Source organism: Neoarius graeffei, chromosome 14 (assembly GCF_027579695.1).
Source record: "Neoarius graeffei isolate fNeoGra1 chromosome 14, fNeoGra1.pri, whole genome shotgun sequence".
NCBI classification, from domain to species: domain Eukaryota; kingdom Metazoa; phylum Chordata; class Actinopteri; order Siluriformes; family Ariidae; genus Neoarius; species Neoarius graeffei.
In genome coordinates, this window is record NC_083582.1 from 5,825,519 (window position 1) to 5,851,507 (window position 25,989).

The 25,989-nt window shown below is 39.8% G+C and overlaps 1 protein-coding gene across 4 annotated transcripts in view; it reads left to right on the forward strand.

Annotated features, from left to right (window-relative positions):
• The window catches only part of afap1 (actin filament associated protein 1), a 90,377-nt gene that overhangs the window by 60,832 nt on the left and 3,556 nt on the right, over positions 1 to 25,989 (forward strand). The window contains exons 7-15 of one of the 4 annotated variants that reach the window (XM_060939193.1): positions 2,377 to 2,469; positions 4,182 to 4,257; positions 12,825 to 12,974; positions 16,830 to 17,041; positions 17,122 to 17,267; positions 17,588 to 17,723; positions 18,038 to 18,229; positions 20,433 to 20,553; positions 23,736 to 23,900. In XM_060939193.1, the coding sequence (XP_060795176.1) occupies positions 2,377 to 2,469; positions 4,182 to 4,257; positions 12,825 to 12,974; positions 16,830 to 17,041; positions 17,122 to 17,267; positions 17,588 to 17,723; positions 18,038 to 18,229; positions 20,433 to 20,553; positions 23,736 to 23,900 (1,291 nt within the window). Of the gene's footprint in view, positions 1 to 2,376; positions 2,470 to 4,181; positions 4,258 to 12,824; positions 12,975 to 16,829; positions 17,042 to 17,121; positions 17,268 to 17,587; positions 17,724 to 18,037; positions 18,230 to 20,432; positions 20,554 to 23,732; positions 23,901 to 25,989 lie in introns of all 4 variants that reach the window. The other 3 variants (XM_060939189.1, XM_060939191.1, XM_060939190.1) reach the window with 3 other exon arrangements.

Sequence of the window (25,989 nt, forward strand, 5' to 3'; positions counted from 1 at the left end):
CTTTCGCCCGTAGTCAGCTGGGATAGGCTCCAGCTTGCCTGCAACCCTGTAGAACAGGATAAAGCGGCTACAGATAATGAGATGAGATATATATATATTTTTTCCTTTTTTTAAGTCTTGCAATTCTTGCATCTGGAGATTTTTTTTATCTTCCACAATTCCGTGATCAGAGAGAACCATCCCTATTGGCTAATCCAGTGACTCTAAGAAAGAAAGAAAGAAAGAAAGAAAGAAAGAAAGAAAGAAAGAAAGAAAGAAAGAAAGAACATGGAGAGCGTGGCCCTGTGCCTTTCCATTCTATAGACACGAAGCCAAAATTCTTCAGCCATCTTGTCAAAGCTGAAACCAGAGTCTGTGCAGTAGAGATGAGAGCCGAAGTCAGGTACACCTACTCCTTTGGTAGGCCCCGCCCCCTTCTCCAAATATCAAGGTCTGGCATATCCCCACGGCTGTCAATCACTTCATTCCTAAGTACAGCTGCGCCTTCTTGTAATACACTCGAATAATGAAAATAAACTGAAAAATAATTGTTGAAATGAAACGTAAAGATGCTTTAGATGAGAAAAGTGACGTGGAGAGCAGGCGATTTTGTTCGTCGAAACATATGAGGATGGGCGGAGCTAAAATCATACACCAGCCAGCCAGCAGGGGCGCTAGACCTGCGTTTACTTCACATTTTAGGGGCATTACACTGTCCATGTTTTCTCACCCAGGGATGACCCTGCTAAAAACACGCACACCTCCACGTCCATCTCCGTTTAGTTTAGCAACAATCTGGCCAGCTGTCTATAATGAGAAATGAATATTCACCTCATTAAACTGTATCTGTTTAATTAAACTGTGTTATAGGTGTAAGAAGTGAACGTGTGTGTGTGTGTGTGTGTGTGTGTGTTGACTGATGTAAAGTAAATACTTGTATATTCAGTGTAAGTCCTTTAAAGATAAAGAAGTGGTTCTGTGTTCGCTGCTCTGTCTGTGAGCAGCCATGTTGGTCTGATGTCACCCGCGGGACTCTGGGTCGAGGAGATCTTCCTGACTGTCTGAGTTGAAGGGCATCTGTGTGGCTTCTGGCTCTGTTCGTATGAAGTGAGGTTCTGACCGTGTGTGGATTTCTGTCTGAATGTGTCCTTCATGCAGACTGCAGGAGATCCACATGCTGCTGCATGGAGCAGCTCCGAGTGCATGACCTGCCGCTGCTGCTGTGTGTCGCATGCTGCAGTGGTGAAGCTGTTGGGCCGCTGTGAATAAGGCTTTCATTAGAGATTTGTTCCTCCTGTGTTTTTACTTTGTCTTCCACAGAAAAATAATAATCATAGGCACAAATAATCAGTTGAGTTGTTGTTTAAAGTGAAGTATTACGCAAAATTCATTATTTAAAAAAAAACCCTCGAAATCCATTATTAAACCCTTCATGATTAATTATTTAAAAATTCTAAGTTCTTTATTAAAAACCCTTGAAACTCATTATTTAAAAACTCAATAGTTATTGTTAAAAAACTTTGAAATTCATCCACTAATGAAATACAGTATTCAGTAATTTATTATTTTTATAAACCTTCAAAATCCATTATTTTTTAACAAAAAATAATAATTTCTTATTAAAATTACTTTGAAATCTGTTATTAAAAAAAGTTTCAAAATTCATTATCTTAAAAAACTCAGAAATCCATTATTTTTTTTAAAAAAACCTTCAAAATCCATTATTTTTTAACAAAAATTCAGAAATGTATTATTAAAAACACTTTCAAATCCATTATTAAAAATAATTTCAAAATCCATTATTTAAAAAAAAAACCCTTTGAAATCCATGATTTAAAAAAAAAAAAAAACCTTCAAAATCCATTATTATTTTTAATCGAAATTATTATTGATAACACTTTGGAATCCATTATTAAAAAGAATTTTGAAATCCATTATTAAAAACAACATGATAAAAAAATCTCAGAATTCATGATTAAAGAAAACTGTCAAAATGTATTATTAAAAAAGCAGACGAGTTTTTGTTTTGTTTTATTGGTTTGTTTTGTTTGTTTGTTTTTCATTACATCAGTGTTGTGTGCCTCACTGAGCTCCGACTGAGCACATAGAACTTGTTGTAATGGCAGCAACCAGCCTAAATAGCCAGGGTGCCAATACTTTTAGTCTTTGTGATGAGAAGGGGAATATTGAATGCAAACATTGTTAAAAGTAGCTATAAATCGTTCTCCATACCCTGAGTAGTGAGACTTTAGTGAGAATGTAGTGATCGTGTACAGTACATGCAGTGAGTAGGACTCGACTAAACGCTCATCACTACTCAGTACGATCCTGAGCAGCGTGTGTGTGTGTGTGTGTGTGATCCAGCCCCCTGAGTGTGTGTTCTGTTTTCTGTGTAAGGTGATGAGAGAGGTGTGTGCTCACGGGAACGGAGCAGTGGACTCTGACGGAGCCGTGTCCGGATCTTCCGTGAACAAAGCCGAGCTGGAAAAGGTAAATGTGAAGCATTTCATATACCTGAGTGTGATTGTGGATCCATACATTATACACATCATATACTGAATTATAAAATGCATGCCATACATGTGTGTCATGGTTTCCTTAAAAAAAACGTCTGACTGTTCCAAACTAATCTCAAATAATCTTAAAAATATTACTTTTAAATAAAGACAGTGCTGTTCTGCCTTCATTATTACTGTCTCTCTAAACAAACTCAACCTGATCGTTATGTTTTATTGTGTTTTAGTTCACTGGTGCACAAGTGTGTGTGTGTGTGTGTGTGTGTGTGTGTGTGTGTGTGTGAGAGAGAGAGAGAGAGAGAGAGAGAGTTCTACTGCTCTTTTAATACTTTTAATTACACACAACTCTTAAACTACCACAGTGTGTCAAAGCCATAATTATCCACACTTAATACCAAACAGATGCTCTTTAATCTTATCTCTGTAAAAAAAAAAAACACATTTAACTCATACACATGGTTGAACAAATTCAAGGAAAAAGTGTGTTAGTAAGGCGTCAAGCCACAATTAGCCGCAAAAACAGTTTAAGTATTTCTTTACATCGAGTAAACACATCTCTGAAACTTTACTGGACTGATGAACATTTGGGTTGAGGTGCGGTCAGAGTGAAGACCATAGCATGTGATTTATATCGTTTTTGTAGCATGTTGTAAAGTGGTACCATTTTGTCGTGTGTTGTAAAGCTCTCAGGTTTGTAGTATAATGTAAAGTTTTGTAGTATGTTGTAAAATTCCCAGGTTTTGTAGTTTGTTGTAAAATTCTCTAGTACACTGTATAGTTGTCATGTTTTGTACTGTTGTAAAGTTCTCAGGTTTGTAGTACGCTGTAACGTTTTGTAGTATGTTGTACAGTATGCTCTGAAGTTGTAATGTTTTGTAATATATTGTAAAGTTCCCAGGTTTGTAAAGTTGTAATAATGTGTAAAATGTTGAAGTATATTGTACAGTTGTAACATTTTGTAATATATTCCATAAATGTCTCACGTTTTGTAGTATGTTGTAAAGTTTTGTAGTATTGTGTAAAGTTCCCAGGTTTGTAGAGTTTTACTGTTATGTAGCATGTTATAAAGGTTTGTAGTAAATTGTAAAGTTGTAATGTTTTATACTATTCTATCAATGTCTCAGGTTTTGTGGTATACTGTAAAGTTTGGTAGTATGTTGTAAAATTCTTGGGTTTGTAGTGTGTTGTAAAGTTTGTCATATGTTGTATATTTCCTGCTTTTACAGTTTGTTATAAAGGTTTGTAGTATGTTGTGAAAGTCTCAGGTTTTGTAGTATGTGGTAACTTTTGTGGCATGTGGTAAAGGTGTAAGGCTTTTTAGTGTGTTTACAACTTTACAACATAATACAACAAATTTACAGCATATTGCAAAACTACACTCACTTTGGTAGTGGAAATTGTTACAAAAATAACTCTTAAAATGCATTCTGGTAATAATTCATTAACCGTTTATAAACATCGCTATAAACTATTTCGTAAAGCATTGTAACAATGTTCAACTGTACGAATATATCCATAGGTTATACCAGCCATCCTAGACAGTGTGACACCATCATGTGTTCTGTCATTTGTCACCCATCTGTATATTCACACTTTTTTTTTTAACACAGTTGAAAGCCACTGGCTGGGTGGTATTTATGTATCTGGATTTGACATTTTACACTTCTGGATTTTTGACTCTTGCAGAAGTTGTCCTGTGACAGACCGAGTTCTGATGGAGAGCCCAATCATGAAAATGGCATCTCAGATGGAAAAGATTCAGGTAAATCCCATTACATCAGTAAATGTGTCTATCCAGAATATAGAGTCATGTACAACATGCAGAAAACATTTCTATACTTTGTGTTTGTTGCACTCTGATGCAGTTTGCACTTTTGCTACTGTGTATTGTGCCGTTACACCGTGGTGTCTACTCGTAAAAAAGATTAAGGTTCTGCTATGTTGCTAAATCAATGCAACTAATTACATTACTAAGTGATATATATATTACACGTGTTGTATAATTATAAATGAAATTGCAGTCAAGCATCTTAAACAAATTTACAACATATTACATAACTTTGAAACTTCAAAATATACTACAAAACTCTACAAGCTTACAACATAGTACAAAACTTTACAGCATACTACAAAATCTTATACTCAAAAGGTGTAAATCTTTACAGTATATTCCAAAACTCTACAAGCTTACAACATAGTACAAAACTTTACAGCATACTACAAAACCTTATAGCATACTCAAAAGTGTAAAACTTTACAACATACTCCAAAACTCTACAACTTTACAACATAGTACAAGACTTTACAGCATACTACAAAACCTTATAGCATACTCAAAAGTGTAAAACTTTACAATATATTCAAAAACTGTACAACCTTACAACATAGCACAAAACTTTACAGTAAAATACAAGCCCTTATAATATAATATAAAACTGTATAACCTTATACCATAGTACATTTTACAGCATACTACAAAATATTACAAGTTTACAACATACTATAAATTGTTACAGCTTTACAACCTGCTACAAAACTTTACAGTATGCGATAAAATATTACAACTTTACAACTCACTAAATCTTACAACATACTACAAAACTTAAAACATAGTACAAAAACTTACAACATGCTACAAAATATTAAAACTTTACAACATACTACAAAATCTTACAACATGCAACAAAAATTACAACTTAATGCAAAATCTTACAACATGCTACGAAATCTTATAACTCGCTATAACACATTACAACATAATACAAAATCTTACATGTTGCAAAAAATTACAACTTTACAACACACTGCAAACTCTTCCAACTTTACAACATCCACCTAAACTTTTACAACTTACTAAAATAATGTTAAAACTTACTACAAAATCTTACAACTTCACGACATACTTTAAAACATTACAACTTTACAATATACCACAAACGTTACGACTTTTTATAACTTTACACTTTGCAGTGTGACAAACACACAGTATAGTAAAGACACCCCGGTCCTCACAAAAGTGGTGCAAGTGGTAACATCATTAGAAAAAGAGCCACAGGGCGGAAAATATTCACATGAACAGCCAAAAATAAAATTCTACCATTAACTGTTAGACCAAAAATAAAGTGTGCTGTCTGGAAAAAAAAAATGAGGAGTACGAACAGAGGGTGAAGAATCGCTGCTGAAAAACAGACGCACATCTCTATCTCAACCTGACAGAGCATTTAGAAGAGCAACTTACAGAAGTACTGTAGAGTCTGAGTTAAAAAAAAAACATATCCTCATGCGAGGTCATCACTTGGTCAGGGACTAAGAATAAATAAAGCTGGAACCCTATTAGAGGACGTGAGTCAAGATGAAAAAATATGATAAAGGATTATTATTATTATTATTATTATTATTATTATTATTATTTTAAAATAGAAGTCTCAAGTGCTTGGTGAAGAGGAAATGTGTTTGTTTGAAGTCTGAAGTTTTCTGGCCCAGCGTGCCTGGGGTGGTGCTTACAAGATGGTGGTAACAGCTCAGCTAGCTCTCCATGTTATTGTTTTGTTATTTTATGGTTAATTTGCACTATTTTTTTAATAAAACCATAAATAATCTGTCTATTCTGCACTTTACATTCCTGAACACTGTAAAGGCCAAATCATTACATCATAGGCATTTATCAGACGCTTTTATCCAGAGCAGCCCAGGGGTTCGGTGCCTTGCTCAAGGGTACTTCAGCCATTCCTGCTGGTCCAGGGACTCGAACTGGTGACCTTTTGGTCCCAAAGCTGCTTCTCTAACCATTAGGCCATGACTTCCCCAGATCATACTAACCCCTATGTACATACAATGGCAATAGAAATTGCTGAATGAGGAAGTGTGATGTATTCCAAGCCAAACTGCATCTAGGTGGAAATGCCATCTACATCATCATCTTCTTCTTTTGGCTGCTCCCGATTAGGGGTCCCCACAGCGGATCTTTCATCTCCATTATCTTCCGCATCCTTCTCTACCACACCTGCCACTTTCATGTCCTCTCTCACCACATCCATGTATCTCCTCTTTGGCCTTCCTCGTTTTCGTGTGCCTGGCAGCTCCATCCTCAACATTCTCCTTCCCACATGCTCTGCATCTCTTCTCAGGATGTGCCCATACCATCTCAGTCTCATCTCTCTTAGCTTCATTCCCAAGCTCTCCACATGTGCTGTCCCTCTGATGTGCTCGTTCCTTATCCTGTCCAACCTCCCATCGCAAACCTTAACATCCTCAACTCCACCACCTCCAACTTTGCCTCCTGTCTCTTCGTTAAGGGTACGGTCTCCAATCCATACATCACAGCTGGTCTCACTACTGTCTTATACATCTTACCTTTCACTTTTGCTGGGACTTTCCGATCACAAATGACTCCCGAAATCCTTCTCCAACTGCTCCACCCTGCCTGCACTCTCTTTCTCACCTCACTATCGCAGCCCCCATTTTCCTGCACAGTTGACCCCAGGTACTTGAATTCACCAACTTTCTTTACGTCTACTCCTTGCATCTTCACTACACTCTCACTCTCAGCTGCATGTTTACACTTAATGTTCAGAAGCATTGACATTCACTATAACGCTACAACAATTTAATATTAGCTGATCATCTGCTGTTTCTGGACTGAACTTGGAGTCTTGGAGTAAGTAACTCCTTCCTAGTGTTTGTTTGGCTTCTTGCACGTTGTCATTTAGTCGAAAACCCAGCATTTCTTTGGTCTGACCAGAAAGAGGTCATGTTCCTGGTGGACTTCACCACTGACTTGTTGCAATGCTGCTGAAATGTACTGGCTATGTGGCCACTCTTCATGTATCTTCTCAGTGATAGGGGTTATACGTTTACAACATCCTTAGTACCTGCCTGGTCCGGTTTGCAGTGCTTTATTTGTTTATTTATAGTTGACACCAGTTATGAACTCAAGCAATGTAGATAATATGAAGGAACTGTCAGAGCTGAAATTCACAGAGCGTACTGATACTGATGGCATTTCTACCTCTTTTCTTTCCCCACTTCTCTGGAGATGTAGTGGTATGGTTCATATTTAATTACAAGGGGAAAAAAAAGGCTTTCCAGTTTAGGCCATGAACACGTCAAGGTTTAAATCTGAATACAGATACAGATATTTGGTGCCGTAAATAGATACAGATACAGAAACGGGTACAGATACAGACAGTACCATTGCATTGACAAGTGTCAGTAACATGGACTGAGGTGTTAATGAAAGGCCTTGACTCTTGAGTGAGTGCTAGTTGAATAACAATAAAAATGTCAAGTTTACTCATTTTTACACAGCTGGGAGGGATCGTATGCCGTTCTGTGTTAATGCATGGTTGAACACCTACAACTGGGCCCAATGTTTAAAGAAGCAGCTTTGGGACCAAAAGGTTGCTGGTTTGATTCCCTGGACCAGCAGGAATGGCTGAAGTGCCCTTGAGCAAGGCACCGAACCCCCAACCGCTCCCAGGCTGCTCTGGGTATGTTGGATAAGAGCGTCTGCTACGGTAAATACCTGTGATATGATGTAATGTAATGTAATGATAGGGACCACGCCCATGATCTTCATTTCCATTACGTAGAGCACCTATTTGTGTTCCTGAGTCCTGGGCCAGCACTTACATAATTCTGCCATAAGTAACTAGTTTAGTCACAGCCAAGAGTCGAGCGAAAGCCTGTAAATCTTGTTTGTTTGTCCAACATTAAACCACCACCCTAAATTTAAACTATGTCATAAATCCTTGAGCCACTCTCCAGCCTGTCTCTTTAGTGAAATACTGTACATACGAGCTGATTTTGATGAACTCCATGTTCATTTGATTGGACTCGAACGCTTCGTCCTTTCTCCAGATGAGCGATGCCATAGACAAGACTGGGGGATGCTCTTTACAGAAGATAATTGGATTGTTTTTATCCAGTCTTCACTCAGGCGGGGATTAAACCTTCGTCTGTTTCAGGCCTGTGGAATTTCATCCTGTGGACTTTTGGGAAGAATTGTCTAATGGTGATGAATTCCAGTACAGTTAGATCTGTGCAGCTAGCATGATTTGTATGATTGATTTTCTTGTCTCGTAGCCACAAACCGATATTAATGCTGTATTATTTTTAAAGTGAGTGCAGATGAACGGCTACAAGTGGAGGGGATGGATCAAAAAACCAACCAGGAATTGTGCTGTTTTTAACTCTTTCACAGATGTGGGTAGAGTTTTGAAATCTTCCTGAGACCCTCTTTGTAAACTTCTGAATAGAACACGAACCAGCACCCTCTAGTTCATTTGATCACCGGCGTGCAACCTGGTAGTCGTTGTAACGTTATCTAACCAAAGAACTCACCCTGCAGCTTTATCTAATCTCACGTCTGTGAGTGTAATGACTGCTCCAGATGTGCCGACGTCACTCCGGTGCCCTGCCACCGCCCTCACTTTGACGAGGAAAAGAAGAAGGACAAGGAGGAGGCATAAAGAAACGGCTCACCGCATGGATTCATTCAATTAACCGCATTCTTTCCAGCTCGTGCAACTGCTCGGACCACGTGGAATCAAATTATTCTGATCTCTGGATTTTTCCCTCATGTTCAAACAGAGAGAAATGCAATAGACGTCCTATAAAAGAGGCTGAATTGCTTTTGCATCTGCGTCTCTGGTTTCTGCCCTCAGGCCTGGATCTGCTGCAGCGGCATCAGCGCACACATGAGCTTAGCTTTAATTAAAGAAGTCGCCAGCACAGATGTAATCATCTTCAGTCAAATGTCTCGATGGTTTCCGTGTCCCAGCCTCGTCCTCCTTCTTCTTCTCTATTTTTGTCTCCGTGCGCTCTCTCCAGCTATCTATTTTATTTTCTCTCAGGCAGCGAAGGACACGTTTTTCTCTAAAGTGTACCGTCAGAGAATTTACACCACAGTGCTGTTAAATCCCGGATTGTGATTGGTCAGAAGGGAAGGTGTTGATTAATTATCTATAACAGCAGCTCTGACAGTAGTGCAGCTGCTAATTAATGCGCTCGTTCGAACCCGTTATCGTTTCTATAGTAACAGCTCGTTCACAGGGACTTCACGATATTAATCTAATACTAACAAAGGAAAATGTTTAATCGTTGAAATGGTGATGTTTCCTTTAAGGAGGCATTTATTAAACATTTATGGAAGGAGTCTCCAGTGTCAGAACTTTGTAACAGTCAGAAGTAGCTCCACATAGTCACCAGCTCCATAGCCAAGAAAGCCCAGCAGCGTCTCTACTTCCTATGGAGGCTGAGGAAAACCCATCACCCGTCCTCACAGTATTCTACAGACGGACTGTTGAGAGCATTCTGAGCAGCTGCATCATGGTCTGTTTAGGAACTGCACCATCTCGGCTTGCAAGACCCTACGGCGGATAGTGAGGACAGCTGAGAAGATCATCAGAGTCTCTCTTCCCTCCATCGAGGACGTTTACACCACACGGAAAGCTACCGGCATCGTGGCCGACCCCACACACCCCTCACACAATCTCTTCACCTTCCTGCCGTCTGGAAAACGGTACCGAAGCATTCGGGCCTTCACAGCCAGACTCTGTAAGAGATTCTTCCCTCCGTCATGCCATCAGACTCCTCAACTCTGAGGGATCAGATTGATACTCACAGCAGGCTTGTAGTACTCGAATCCAGGACTCGGACTCGAGTCCGACTCGTGCCCTAATTTTAAAGACTCGTGACTCGACTTGGACTTGAGCACTGATGACTCGGATTTGGGCTCGGACTCGTGCATTAACTGCATTCGGACTCGCAAGCTGGAGACAAGGACTTGGATTTTTTTCTTTATTTTTTGAAACACGCCATAATAATTTGGCATAAGATATGTATATCTACTTTAATTTTGTACTAATTTTGTGCGAACGTGTCAGACCTGCGCGCCTTAGCGCATGCATCAGATAGACTCTGGCGCGTGCGCCGTAAACGACTCGCACCTGCACAGGATTAAGGCGCGATCAGTGCGCCGATATAAAAACTGTGAAAACACACTTACTTTGCGAAGTATTGAGTTGCTTTGCTGATACGTTACCGAGCCTTATTTCCTTGTTTGGGTTCCTGATCCCTGATTTCCTGTTTCTCGTCTTTGATCCTGCCGAGTCTACGATAGCCTGTTTGTGCCTCGCTCGACCGATCGCCTGTTTCACCGTTTTACGATTTTGCCTGCCGTTCTGAATTGTTTACCGTCTTCACTTGTATTAATAAACACACCTTCTGCACTTACATCCGTCTCCCAACCGTCTCTGACCGAATACTTCACACTCCCTGATAAAGAGACGCACATTCACCTGTTCAGGAACAAACTAATGTTAATGGCGCTGAAACAGACACCGTCACATGGTGCGGGTGGAGTCTGGTTCTCGGACTCGACTCAAAATTTTCTTTAATGACTCAGACTTGAACACTGGGGACTTGAGACTGGATTCAGACTCGAGGTTTAGTGACTCGATGACAACTCTGACTCACAGACTGTTGAACACAACACTCACACTGTAATCTGCACAGTGAAGAACAATAATGCACTATCACTTTTTGACAGTGTTTACAATACCTATCACATGCACAATGTTTACGTCTATTTATTTAGTTTATATGCGCTACCTCAAAACGCACACTCAACTCGCACTCCTTGTGCTCGTTGTCGTTTTTGCGCTGTCCTTCTTGTCCGTACTTTATGTTGTTTGTGTCGTTTATTGTCTGCAGCGTTGCACTCGCTGCACTTTTACCCTTGATGTTCTCATCTCATCTCATCTCATTATCTGTAGCCGCTTTATCCTGTTCTACAGGGTCGCAGGCGAGCTGGAGCCTATCCCAGCTGACTACGGGCGAAAGGCGGGGTACACCCTGGACAAGTCGCCAGGTCATCACAGGGCTGACACATAGACACAGACAACCATTCACACTCACATTCACACCTACGCTCAATTTAGAGTCACCAGTTAACCTAACCTGCATGTCTTTGGACTGTGGGGGAAACCGGAGCACCCGGAGGAAACCCACGCGGACACGGGGAGAACATGCAAACTCCGCACAGAAAGGCCCTCACCGGCCACGGGGCTCGAACCCGGACCTTCTTGCTGTGAGGCGACAGCGCTAACCACTACACCACCGTGCCGCCACCCTTGATGTTGGATTGTAGATTGTAGTCCTGTGATGTTTAATGTAGCACCATGGTCCTGGAGAAACGTTCTTTGGTTTTAACCATGTACTGTACCAACTGTATAGGGTTGAAATGACATAAAAAAGCCTTGACCTTGACGTAAAACTGTAAAGTTTAAGTTTTACAGCATCTTCAGGACAGAAGAGTCTACGGTGCCTGGTTTCTCGGTAACATTAGAAGCTGCGTTTTTGTTTGTTTGTTTAATCAGTGAGGGAACGACTGTTTATAGCTGCTATAACATAAGTGAGAGCAGGAGCTAACTTGTGGGTAGTTCTTCAGTAACGGAATTACATTCACAGCAAAATGTGGTAACTTCTTCTTTTTTAGTTGCAGTACTCAAGATAATGGTATTAAATACAAATTTCACACTGTATGGAGTCTTTTGACCTGAAAAAAGCATGGCTGTTTAACTCAAAACGCAAAATCTTTTCTGGGGAAAGAAAAGTCAGTAACAGAATTATGGTACGTCAGAAAAAAAAAAAAAAAACTGAAATTTAATTTCTTGAAATTCAAACCAAGATTTCTCGGAAGCGACGTTGCTGTAACTGGGGTGTGGTGATGATTTTTAAATCTGGTTTTCAGTACATTTTGACGTGGATTCCGTATTTTAGCGACGTCACTGAGCTGAGAAGTCAAGGTGATCGTAATCGTTTCATAATTCTGGCCTTTCTGCTGATGTCACAGACATTCCACAACATTAACTCTAACTATAAACTGATAAAAAAGCATTGTGTTTTAATAAATAAAACATGTAATTGTTGGTTTAAGAGGAAGAAAACATGCCATTAAAGGAAAATAATCAACTTTGGAGTGATACCCGGATCTCTGCTTCATTATTCCACTCTGTTGTTGATAATTTTCCTATAACAGCATGACGAGGCGTGTTTACGCCTTATAGAGATAGTATAGTATTCACAGAAAGTATGTTTTCCATTTAAACTTGTCCGGTTCCTCACCAGCGTTCAAATCAAACTGAACTGGAAATCACTTTCCGTTCAACACGTGTATCCTTACAAGATCAGAGGTGATTTAAAACCGAACAAAACTTCATAATGGATTCTATCACGCATCACAGTTCTAGCAATCGTGAATAAGACGTGAATAAGGAGTGCACTTGAGGCAGGAGCACTCACACACCCTGTGTGTTTTTGCCGCAGCGAAAGGGAAGAAGAGCTCGAAGACTGAACAGAAAGGCACAGTGGGGAAGGGAGCAGGGAAGAAAATCACCAAGATCATCAGCCTGGGGAAGAAGAAACCGTCCACGGATGAACAGACGTCATCGGCCGAGGAGGACGTCCCGACCAGCGGTAAGACCACAGATCATGATGATGATGATGATGATGATTTGAAATGAAAATGAAAGGGCTTTCTCAAATATCTCTCAAAAACATTGTTCTCTTTTTAACAAGCAGTTTATTTTATAGGAAGGTGTGTGGCAGATATTGAAGCCTAATAATAATTAGATAAACAATTTAACAAAGAAAAATGTATGAGCTTTTCTCTGATGAAGTTTTTACTATGATGAAGGAGTCTCCAGTGTCAGCGCTGACAGGACGCTTTACGGTTTCATACTGTAGGAACATGACAAGCTGCACCTTTTTTTTAAATAATAATATGAACAAAAGAAGAGAAAATAAAAAGAGATGAACGCTACCGTATGATGTGATAAATCGTCATGCAGATGTTCCACAATGTTAAATGTAACTACGAATAGATTTTTTTTTTTTTTTAAAGTAAGACATTGTTCTTTAATAAATAAAACATTGTAATATACACTCGCTGGCCACTTTATTAGGAACACCCATACATCCATCTGCTGTTTTATCGTCATCTCAAAGTGTGACTTTCTTTCTTCCTTTCACTGTGGTATGGGTGTTGGTTTGAGCCAGATGTGTACGAGGTTTGAGTATTTCAGAAACTGCTGATCTGATCTCCTGGGGTTTTCACACACAGCAGTCTCTAGAGTTTACACAGAATGGTGCGGAAAACAAAAAACATCGAGTGAGTGAGTGATGATAGTTCTGTGCGTGGAAAAAAAAAACCCAAACGCCTTGTTGATAAGAGAGGTCAGAGGAAAATGCAGATTGGGTCAACGTTTTTTTGTTTTTTTGCCAGGAAGGATACAGTAACTCATATAATCACTCTTTACAACCGTGGTGAGCAGAAAAGCATCTCAGCATGCAACAGCAGAACAGAAGAACACATTGGGTTCCACTCCTGCAGCCAAGAACAGGGATCTTAGACTACGTTCAGACTGCACCCTGAAACGACCCATATCCGATTTTTTTGCCCATATGCAACCTGTATCCGATTTGTTATTGACAATCTGAACAACACAGATCCGATTTTTTCACATGCGACCCAGGCCGCTTGGATATGTGGTCCAAATTCCGATGCATATCCATTATTTTCACATGCGACTGCAGTCTGACCGGACAGGTCGCATTTATGCGACCTACACGTCATCAACAAGAGACAAACGTCACTATTCTGCGTTGGCTAATCCCGCCTCTTTGGTGGAAAACAACAACATTTGTACAGTTTTCAGAATTTAAATAGACTTTTATAGAATTGATCAAGCTAATGGTGGATTTTGTAGGGACCTGGATGTTGATCTGTTAGCCTGATTAAATAAAACAGTTTCTATAACTGATTTATAACTTAAACCATCCTGTATTACAAGATTATAAGATTGTTCTGGAAATTTCCAGTAATTTGACACCTTTGGTCTCATTAGTCTGCTGCCCACATTAATCAGATTATTGTGCGAGTTCCGCCGTCGCCACAAAAACCACATCGCCAGGTCTCGCCTCATCTCCATCGCAAACTGCACTGGTGTTTCTGCACTTTGAGCCAGCGCTGAGAGAAGTTGCAGAATTCAGCTGGCTATAAACAATCTAAATGTTTATAGCCATTTATAAAAATGTAGAAAAAGTTTATTAATATGACGAAATAAATATGTGCAAATTATTAAGCCTGAATTAAGAGTTTGGTAATACAGCGGCCGTATCCCAAATGACTGCCTACTGAAGCTCGAGTGCACTATATAGAGTTTAAAAATCCATTACTTCCTAGTAACATGTAGTGCACTTATATAGAAATTAGAGAGACATTTAGGAGTCAGCCCTCGTTACCAGGCTACACGTTTTCATTTCAGTTCAGAAACAAAAACACACACGAGACCTCACACTTTAACACTAAGCAGATAATTAAACAAACAACAAAAAAAAAGAAATCATTAAACTTGAAGAGTGCGCTTTTTTTGGTTTACGTATTACGTGGATGTGCTTATTACGTGTCAATTTGCGCATGCGGGACACTTTTGGGTCGTTTTCCGTTCATATTGGAGATCGCATACAAGTCTCATATAATTGGTAATGTGAACGGTCTAACAAAAAAATCGGATTTCACAACAAATCGGATATGGGTCGTTTCAGGTTGCAGTCTGAACGGAGTGTTAGAATCAAGAACGAGTTCCTATTAAAGTGGCCACTGAGTGTAATTGTTGTGGTGTAAGAGGAATAAAACACTTGAGAACGTTCTGGTATAGTTTTTATTCTGTTTATTTATTCTTAAACATTTGCTCTCAGCTGCTGCTGTCAGAATGAATTTCAAACGCTATTTCAGTATCTATATCGATTTATAAGTCCAGTATATAACAGTGTTTTAGTTATTGTCCAGTGTAAGTCTGTTTAAACACACATTTTCTAAACTTTTTGTATAAATCACCTCTGTGCTGTTTAACGTAGGGAAATCAGTCGTAACGTTCCCAGCAGTTGTTGTTATTATTGTAGAGTGAATCACAGATGTTCTTTTGGACCTATCGAGCACTATATGAGCGCTGTGTAGGGATTAAAACACACCTACTGTATGTACAGTATGTAGTACAGTATTGGCCGTGCTGTCTGGGTCTGACGAGCTCACTGTCGATCTCATGTCCGTCACACTGGCGTTATGCGGATGTACACTACCGTTCAAAAGTTTGGGGTCACTTTGAAATGTCCTTATTTTTGAAAGAAAAGCACTGTTCTTTTCAATGAAGATCACTTTAAACTAATCAGAAATCCACTCTATACATTGCTAATGTGGTAAATGACTATTCTAGCTGCAAATGTCTGGTTTTTGGTGCAATATCTCCATAGGTGTATAGAGGCCCATTTCCAGCAACTCTCACTCCAGTGTTCTAATGGTACAATGTGTTTGCTCATTGCCTCAGAAGGCTAATGGATGATTAGAAAACCCTTGTACAATCATGTTAGCACAGCTGAAAACAGTTGAGCTCTTTAGAGAAGCTATAAAACTGACCTTCCTTTGAGCACATTGAGTTTCTGGAGCATCACATTTGTGGGGTTGATTAAATGCTCAAAATGGCCAGAAAAATGTCTCGACTATATTTTCTATTCATTTTACAACTTACGGTGGGAAATAAAAGTGTGACTTTTCATGGAAAACACAAAATTGTCTGGGTGACCCCAAACTTTTGAACGGTAGTGTATGCGGAAGAGGGTCGATAGCGCTGCTGTTCCTGAAGTGTGTTCCGCCGTCCTGTGACACGGCACGAGCAGCAGCTTGAAAAGATGTGTGTTTGGCTGATTTCATGTGTTTCAGATGAAGCACACGATAGCCTTCATCCTCCCCGGGTGTTTGGTAGCGGAGATATGATAGTGGAGTGCTGGCCTAATTTTAAATTTGGACTCAAATTAGGATGGAAAATGGTGATTGATTGATTGATTGATTGATTGATTGATTGATTGATTGATTGATTGATTGATTGATTGATTGATTGATTGATTGATTGATTGATTGATTGATGGGATGACAGGATTCAGCCTGGCTGTGTGTTGGAAAAAATAAAATGCTGCCTAAGGATGAGTTGAAAATGATTTTTTTTTTTCTCATGGATCCTGAGTCACTGAAGAAATGTAATCTTGAATTAATATCATTTTAAAAAAGAAGCATTAGTACAGACAAATAAATAATACATCTAGAACAAGAAATGAACAGTGTTCACCAGAAACGCTCTTAACGTTCACGCTGTGTGTGGACGGATAACAGTTTTCAGCAAATTGACATTTCTAAAAGAATAGCTAGCTTTTAAATACATGATGAAAAAAGTACTGAACTCTTGACATATGTATTTTCTCCCTCTCCGTGACTGCCAGGCTATCTGAACGTGCTGTCCAACAACCGCTGGAGAGAGAGGTGGTGTCGGCTGAAGGATAACCAGCTGTTGCTACATAAGGACCGGGAGGATCTGAAAACGCACATGGCCTCGCTGCCCCTGCGTGGGTGTGAGGTCATCCCCGGGCTCGACTCCAAACACCCGTTTGCTTTTAGGCTGCTGAGGAATGGACAGGAAGTGGCTGTGCTGGAGGTGAGAGCTCAGTTCTATCTGTTCTTCACTCTGCTGATGAGTTATAAGGGCTGACGTTAACCTGTGTGTGTGTGTGTCAGGCCTCGTCCTCTGAGAGTATGGGTCGGTGGTTGGGGGTGTTGCTGGCAGAGACGGGCTCTACGACAGACCCTGCCACTCTACACTACGACTACATCGACGTAGAGACCACCGCCAACGTCATCCAGCTGGCCAAGCAGTCCTTCTGGTGAGGAGCAGAACTCTGTCCCAAATCTCTCCGTTTGATTTATTATATTATACATCAGTTACACCGTTTATATTCCATCATACACACTCTATACGTGTAAAAGAGACTTACATTTTAAAACAGAAGTACATTTTGCTTTTTTCACGGGGGTATAAACTTTTGCACTCAGGGTTTCTAGCTCTGTAAGAGTTTGCATTATAACACCGAGGTATAAAATCAGTCAGATATTTTACATCTAAAATAGAAACTCCTGGTGTATAGTGTGTGTCTGAGTGTTCACACTCGTCCTGTTAGAACGTGACAGTGCTGTGTGTTCTCAGTTTCACCAGTAAGCGCGCCATTTCTCCCAACCCGTACCTGGATAACCCGGTGAACGGGTACGCCCGGCCCTCGGGCGTGGCCCTGCACTATGATGATGTTCCCTGCATTAACGGATCGGTATGGTTTCACACACATGTACGTGTTTTTGTTTTCTCTCTCTCTCTCTCTCTCTGTCTGTCTTTGTCGTTCTCTCTCTGTCTCTCTCTCTCTCACACACACACAGATACAAAAATCATAATTGTCTGCTGTCCTCTCCTCTCTCCCTCTCTTTCTTTGCCCTCTCTCCCAATTTCACTTCTCTTCCTTTCCTCTTTCCTTAATTTCTCCCCCTTCTCCTCTTTCTTTCTCTCTCTTTTTTCTCTTCCAATTTCACCTCTCTTCCCTTCCTCTCCCCTCACTCCTCTCCCCTCACTCCCTCTCTCCTCTCCCCTCGTCCTCTTGCCCCTCAGAAGGACCCACAGCCCGGTTCTCTCGAGGCTCACTATGAGAACACTGAGCTCTATGAGAACGTGCCTTCCCCCAAACTCGAGACTCGCTCCTCGTCCAAACCCAGCTGGCCACCAGCTTCCTCTGGCCATTACAAAACGCCCGTCTCTTCTTCCTCAGCTTCCTCTTCCTCCGCTGCTAACACTCCCTCTCAGGTGACTAACACACTCTCTCTGCTTTATAACACTTTATAACTGTCTCTGTTTCTATCGCTGTCTGCTCAGGAGACGTTCGGATACAGGACCTCGTTAAATAATCAGGACTCTTAAATGTTCATCCGAGAAGTTTTTGTTTTAATGTATTTACTAAAGGCAGGTGAGTGTTAGAGCAGTGCAGGGACGGGTTATCTATTGAGATACCATACCAGCATGGGCACAACAGAAAGGTCCAACAGAGCCCTCTGTGAGTGGGAGGGGCATACTCTGTCTTCCCTGTCAATCAGAACACCAGTAAGGAATGCTACACATTATACTAGTGCATCTCAAAAAATTAGAATACCATGAAAAAGTTCCTTTTTTTTCCATAATTTAATTCAAAAAGGTAAACTTTCATATATTCTATATTCATTACATGTAAAGTGAAATATTTAAAGCCTTTTTTGTTTTAATTTTGATGATTATGGCTTATAGCTCATGAAAATCAGAAATCCAGTATCTCAAATTATTAGAATATTCCCTAAGATCAATCAAAAAAAGGATTTACAATACAGAAATGTCCAACTTCTGAAAAGTATATTCATTTATACACTCAATACTTGGTTGGGGCTCCTTTACCATGAATTACTGTATCAGTGCGGTGTGGCATGGAGGTGATCAGTCTGTGGCACTGCTGAGGTGTTATTGAAGCCCAGGTTGCTTTGATAGTGGCCTTCAGCGTATCTGTATTTTTGGGTCGGGTGTTTCTCATCTTCCTCTTGACAATACCCCATAGATTCTCTATGGGGTTCAGGTCAGGCAAGTTGGCTGCCCAATCAGACACAGTAATATCATGGTCAGCAAACCATTTGGTAGTAGTTTTGGCACTGTGGGTAGGTGCCAAGTCCTGCTGGAAAAGGAAATCAGCATCTCCAAAAAGCTTGTCAGCAGATGGAAGCATGAAGTGCTCTAAAATCTCCTGGTAGATGGCTGTGTTGACTTAGGACTTGATAAAATACAGTGGACCAACACCAGCAGATGACATGGCACCCCAAATCATCACAGACTGTGGAAACTTCACACTGGGCTTCAAACACCTTGGATTCTATGCCTCTCCACTCTTCCTCCAGACTCTAGAACCGTGATTTCCAAATTAAATGCAAAATGTACTTTCATCTGAAAAGAGGACTTTGGACCACTGAGCAACAGTCCATGTCTTTCTCTCCTTAGCCCAGATAAGACACTTCTGACATTGTCTCTGGCTCAGGAGTAGCTTAATATTAGGAATGCGAAAGTTGTATCCCCTTTCTTGACGATGCCTGTTCGTGATGGGTCTTGATACACTGACACCAGCCTCAGTCCACTCCTTGTGAAGCTCTCCCAAGTTCTTGAATCAACTTTTCTTGACAATCCTCTCAAGACTGCGGCCATCCCTGTTGCTTGTGCACCTTTTCCAGCCACCCTTTTCAGCAATGACCTTTTGTGGCTTACCCTCCTTGTGGAGGGCATCAGTGATCATCTTCTGGACAACAGTCAAGTCAGCAGGTTTCCCCATGATTGTGGTTGTGCGTACTGAACTAGGCCGAGAGATACACTGTGTTCATACTGTTTTACTCAAACTCGAAATGAAATATTCTAATATTTTGAGATGGGTTTTTTTATGTTTTTGTACTGTATGCCATACTGATTAAAATTAAAAGAGAAAAATGCTTGAAACATTTTAGTTTATGTGTAATGAGTCTATAATATATAACATTTTCACTTTCTTAAATAACTGATGGAAAATATTGAACTTTTTCACAATATTCAAATTTTTTGAGATGCACTAGTAGAGCTCATAGAGTATGCAGAAGAGGGCAGATAGCGCTTTCCTCCGAGTGTGTTACGCTGCCCTGGGATGCAACATGAGCAGCAGGTTGAAAAAGTGCAATGTAAGCAAAAGCTAGTGGGTGGGCACTGGGAGAAATCCGGGGATAAATGCAGAATTAAGTTCGTTTAATAACTGGATTTTGATTAAGTGAAAGATTTTGGGTGATCCAGGGTGTGTTCCTGCCTCAAGCCCTGTGTTCCAAGATACTAAACATTCATTCGTCCATTCATTTGTTCATCTTCAGTAAACGCTTTATCCTGGTCAGGGTTGCAGTGGATCCGGAGTCTGTCTCCTGCTTGTTCTGAGGAAAAAAGGTTTTCTGAATGATCACTTACAGTTTTTATGTTCAATCAGATGAAGGGAAAGAAAGCCACGACTGTCAACGGTTTAGCTGCCAAACAGAAACTGGACAAGAACCAACCCAAGAAGACCAACGGAACCAACGGCTCTGTTCCAGTGAAACGCAACGATTCAAGTAAGTGAACAACATTCCTGAAGAATAAAAGAATAAAGATTGTTGTTAACGTCGAGGATATTTTGCTTACGCTTACCCCGAGCAGACTTCATGTCTCGGCGCGTGACCCCACTTATTCAACCAACGGCTTCTTTCTAGGAAAGCCTGTGTGGAAAAATGATAATTGCGGTTGTGGGTTAATGTTGTCAAGTGTAGTGTAACGCTGCTTAGTAAACTCACTCACCCTGAACTCACCACCAGAGACGGGCACTGAGTCACACGGCTCCACATCCGCATCCACACAAACACTCACAACTGTTCACGGGCCACTCAGTGGCCACGTTTATCACGACTCTCGTAAAAATACTCAGTCAGACTTTCTGTAAAACATATCACTCCAAAACAACAAACTCCTGCTCAAACGTCTGACGTGCTGCATTTTTAGTCCTGATATAAAAGGGACACGTCATTAAAGTTTGGTCACCCAAGTTAAACTTTTCAGAGAAGCACAGAGTGACGTCAAGCGAGCGAGGGGAAACGAACATGGAGGACAAAGAGCTGGGGAAATATGAGACTCGTTACTGTGTGATGTAACATTAAAGAGATTCACGAAGTGTTGAATCGTAATTATTTTATTAACGGTGCATAATACCTAATGTCACGTCTCACTTTAAAAGTAACTGCACACTATGGAATCAATTTTGTGCCAAAATGTTCATACAATACTTTTGAAATATCAAACAAAAATGACAAATCAAAATACTAAAAAAAAAAAAAAAAAAAAGTCATTTTTTTTAGACTGGCAAACAAATTATTCGTGTAATCGTGCAAAATATCAGTCTATTACTCTTCAGAAACCTTTTATTTTTGTTCCGCATTTTTCTCAGTTTTGTTTGACGTAATTTATTTTGGTTGCGATTCCAGCTTTCTCGTTTGCGCTCCCTGACTTTTTGCTTGCAGTTTTGGCACAAACTTCACGTGTGGGCGGGCTGTCCAGGAACGCATTCCCATTGGCTAACTTGTGTTTGACTGACAGCTACACTCAGCCATTCCCTACTCGGATTCTGGCGGACTGTTTGACGAGTAACCAACCCATTGACGGTAAACAAGGATCGAGTGGACTTCAGTGGCGACTAGGATACTGAATTTACACTTTGTTGAATTAATTCAGTATCATAGTCGCCACTGAAGTCCACTCCATCCTTGTTTACCGTCAATGGATCGGCCACTCGTCAAACAGTCCGCCAGAATCCGAGTAGGGAATGGCTGAGCGTAGCTGTCAGTCAAACACAAGTTAGCCAATGGGAATGCATTCCTGGACAGCCCGCCCACACGTGAAGTTTGTGCCAAAACTGCAAGCAAAAAGTCAGGGAGCGCAAACGAGAAAGCTGGAATCGCAACCAAAATAAATTACGCCAAACAAAACTGAGAAAGACGCGGAACAAAAATAAAAGGTTTCTGAAGAGTAATAGACTGATATTTTGCACAATTACACGAATAATTTGTTTGCCAGTCTAAAAAAAATTGACTTTTTTTTTTGTATTTTGATTTGTCGTTTTTGTTTGATATTTCAAAAGTAAATATGAATATTATAATGAATAAATATGAATATTTTGGCACAAAATTGATTCCATACACACTGTCACGTCACATGTGCAGTTCAAATCCCCCTGAGTTTCTTCCTCTGAAGATACAGTGAAGACAAATGACTCGAATATCGCAAAAAAAAAAGTTTACACGCTCGCATGAGGCGGGTTTTCAGACGATTTGAGAAAGCAATATTTTGCAAAATTGAAATGGAAACAAGTTTTTCGCATTTAAGTCACATGATATGACATGAAGAGGAACAAAACGAACGTAAATCACCGTGCTAACACTGATCAAGTTGGAGATTTGTCGCCATGTTTAATTGGAGGAATGACGATCGCAAGAGGAAAAGTCCAGTTTTAACTGGACCAGTCACATTTAAAAAAAAAAAAAAGCTTCTATTTTGCACAAAACTGCAATGGAAACCTGCCCAGTAAAAAAAATAATAATAATTAATTAATTTTTTTTTTAAAGCTTACAGACAGACTGTTTTTGCAAAAATAATAAATAAATAAATGCATGGGGGGGAAATGCCTGTGCTGTTTGGGTGGGAGGAGTATATTCTCTCTCCTTTGTCAATCACAGCACTGCACATTTATATGCACCTGTGAGCTCATGTATGTAGAAGAGGGTAGATAGCACTTTGCTATTCATGGCTTCACGCGTCTGACAGGAAAAGCACGATAGTCTTCACTTTCCCCGGCTGGTCATGTTTTCTGAATTTAAAATGAATTGTAGCACCAAAACAAATTGAAATCATATTTTATATAATGTTAGATTCGATGAACCCGTCCACACGAACTCAATCCACGGAATAAAATTTCAACTTTCTGTGCTTCGGCTGCAAAACTAAACTTAACAGTTCACAAGAAAGCACTGAAAATAAAAATGTGTACATTTAAAAGTTTTGGAAGCCATGGCCTAATGGTTAGAGAAGCAGCTTTGGGACCAAAAGGTTGCTGGTTCGATTCCCTGGACTAGCAGGAATGGTTGACGTGCCCTTGAGCAAGGCACCGAACCTCCAGCTGCTCCTCAGGCTGTTGTACGTCGCTCTGGATAAGAGTGTCTGCTAAATACCGTTGATGATGTAATATTTCAACCATGTGAAAAAAATCAAACATTCACCTGGTCGAAATCTCATCCGAGTCTGGTGCTCGATCCTTCAGATATTCTGCTGCTGAATTATTCAACAGTCTGGATTCTATAGTTATAAACTCTGTGTTTTAAATCATTTTGTCAAACTGTGGGTTCTGTATAAAACTAAAAATGTTCTAGATTAACTCTGAACTGTCCAACGTACTCAAACCTCGATGTTGTTATAATTTTCACACTATTTCTTAAAGTGTCAGTTGCCAATACAAATTATAAGTTTTAATATTTTTATCCTCATTATTATATTTTATTTTATTCGTTAGTATATATTTATATTATGCACAGCTTTCATGGATGTGTCAACTTTTGAAATGCTGTGCCTCAGAAAGATTATTATTATTATTATTATTATTATTAAAAGCAGCCTTATTCAGGAACTCGAGTGAAGCTCAACTTTGTGCAGTTTTAGAGGATAAAAGCTGGAAGTCTGAAGTGTTACTGTAAATATTTTTCCCAACCAGCAGGTGTGGATCAGTATAAATACGGGAAGAACCGAGTGGAAGCGGACGCGAAGAGGCTCCAGGCGAAAGAGGACGAGCTGATGAAAAGAAAGCAGGAGATTCGTAACCGTCTCATACAGCTGAAGAAAGACAGGAGAGACCTGCGCACGGCCATCGAGAACAGCACCGGTGAGGACAACAACCGGCATCACAGCCCGATTCAACAGGAGACAGGAAGTGGAAATGAACAAACAAACAAACAAACAAATAATATTAGCCTCTCAGAATGAAAGATAAATCCTAACAGTCTGTCAGGAGAATCTGTAAAATCCAAATCAATGCCTCCAGCGAGAGCATACTGTATACTATAGTGGCAAAAGTTTGTGCCCCCCCCCCACTATGATTTCTATATCAAGACAAAAGGAAATTATTTATATTTATCTACAAATTAGAACTGCGTGATGTTAAAAACACAAGGTCGGAGCAAGTCGAGAAGATATCCAGATATCCCGAGATATTAATTTCTTCCCAGGATGTAAAAGAGTAAACGGGCGTGGTTATGAAGGCAGTGATAAACGCTGGATGTACAAATTATTACAGAGCATTTATTTATTTATTTATTAATCTGCATTCAAAAATAAAATGTGGAATTAATTTGATATATACGTAAACTTTAACTATTTCTTTTCCCTTTGATAATGTAAGAGCGTCTGTATAAATTTGTCCTCTTTGCTTTATGCCTAAGGGGATGAAAACTTTTGCACTCAGCTATACATAAGTGAAAAATAATCTCAAATAAAAAGAACATGAATTGATCTATCCTGAAAATAAAAACAGTAGTGTCTAAACTTTTTTTTTTGTAATTTAAGTGACCATAACTGGCCTTGACGTTTTAATGTGATGTGATGTGATGTGAGCTGTTTCACAACCAGGGTTGTGTTTCTGAAGAACACCAGCTATCTCCTGCAGCTCCAGTACTGTATAAATACACTGGAGTTTCTTCTACCTTACTGTACAGGGACACGCCTACAGCCCCGCCTACAGCCCCGCCTACAGCCCCGCCTACAGCACTAATGTCTCTTATAAATATGTTTAAGAGTCAAACGCAGCCAGTTTTGACCTTGTGCTCATTTCATTTAATGTGATTTTAATTATTACACTTAGACTCTTTTCCTGGTTCAGTTCAGAATCATGTTGTAGCACTAACTCGGTTTTACTGTGGGACGTATTCAGTACTTTCACCCACTTTCAGTAGAAAGATATTTAAGTGGAAGTTACAGGTTTTTGCAAACTAAGTTCCTCTGACAGACAGGATCCTTCATCCGTCAGAAACGTCCTCTCGGGAAATCACTCCCCATATGATGAGGTTGTAAATTATTTTTGAAGAAAATATTTGTCTTTTTGAAGCAGAATACTGTATTCTGTTGTTGCACAAATTAAAACAAAAAACAAACAAAACAGTACTTGAGACAGAAGTGAGAGCCGTATCTGCAGCGGAGCTTCACATGCGGTTGAAATGTGAATCTGTCAGAAAGTGTCCTCTCCGGAAAACCACGAGGGTCATCACCACTGCAGGTGTTACTACAGTCACTGCAGTGTCCGCACATCGCTGCACAGGACGGGGAAATTTGTCTTTAACACACATCACAGACTTTTCAACAGTTTTTCACTTTGTATATCTGACTCTTGTGGACTGTAAGGAAGGTGGTCAGGGTTAGAAATTCACTCTACGCCTCTTCTTACCACAGTACCACGCCCAGTACCGCGCCCAGTACCACGCCCAGTACACGACCTGCAGCTCTGCACAGTTCATTTACAGCTCTAAGGGTTGATTTTTGGACTACTGTGGTCCTGAAAAGTTTCCCCTGATTGTGAAACAGCTCATATCCGACTCCATATCCCACCTCCTGACAATATTCCAGAAGGAGATAGAAATTCCCATAAACTCAGTTTCAGAAACTGTTGAGACAGTGAGGATCTGGAAAGTGAGAGTTCATTTTCATTATCTATCTATCTATCTATCTATCTATCTATCTATCTATCTATCTATCTATCTATCTATGTATTATACTGTACATACCAAATCCAAATCAACTTCCTGAAATATCACTAAAATACTCAAAACTATTCATATACATTTAATAATAATAATAATAATAACAATAATAATAATAATAATAATAATAATAATAATAATATTATTATTATTATTATTATTATTATTATTATTATTATTATAGATACATACAAATCCAAATCAACTTCCTGAAATATCACT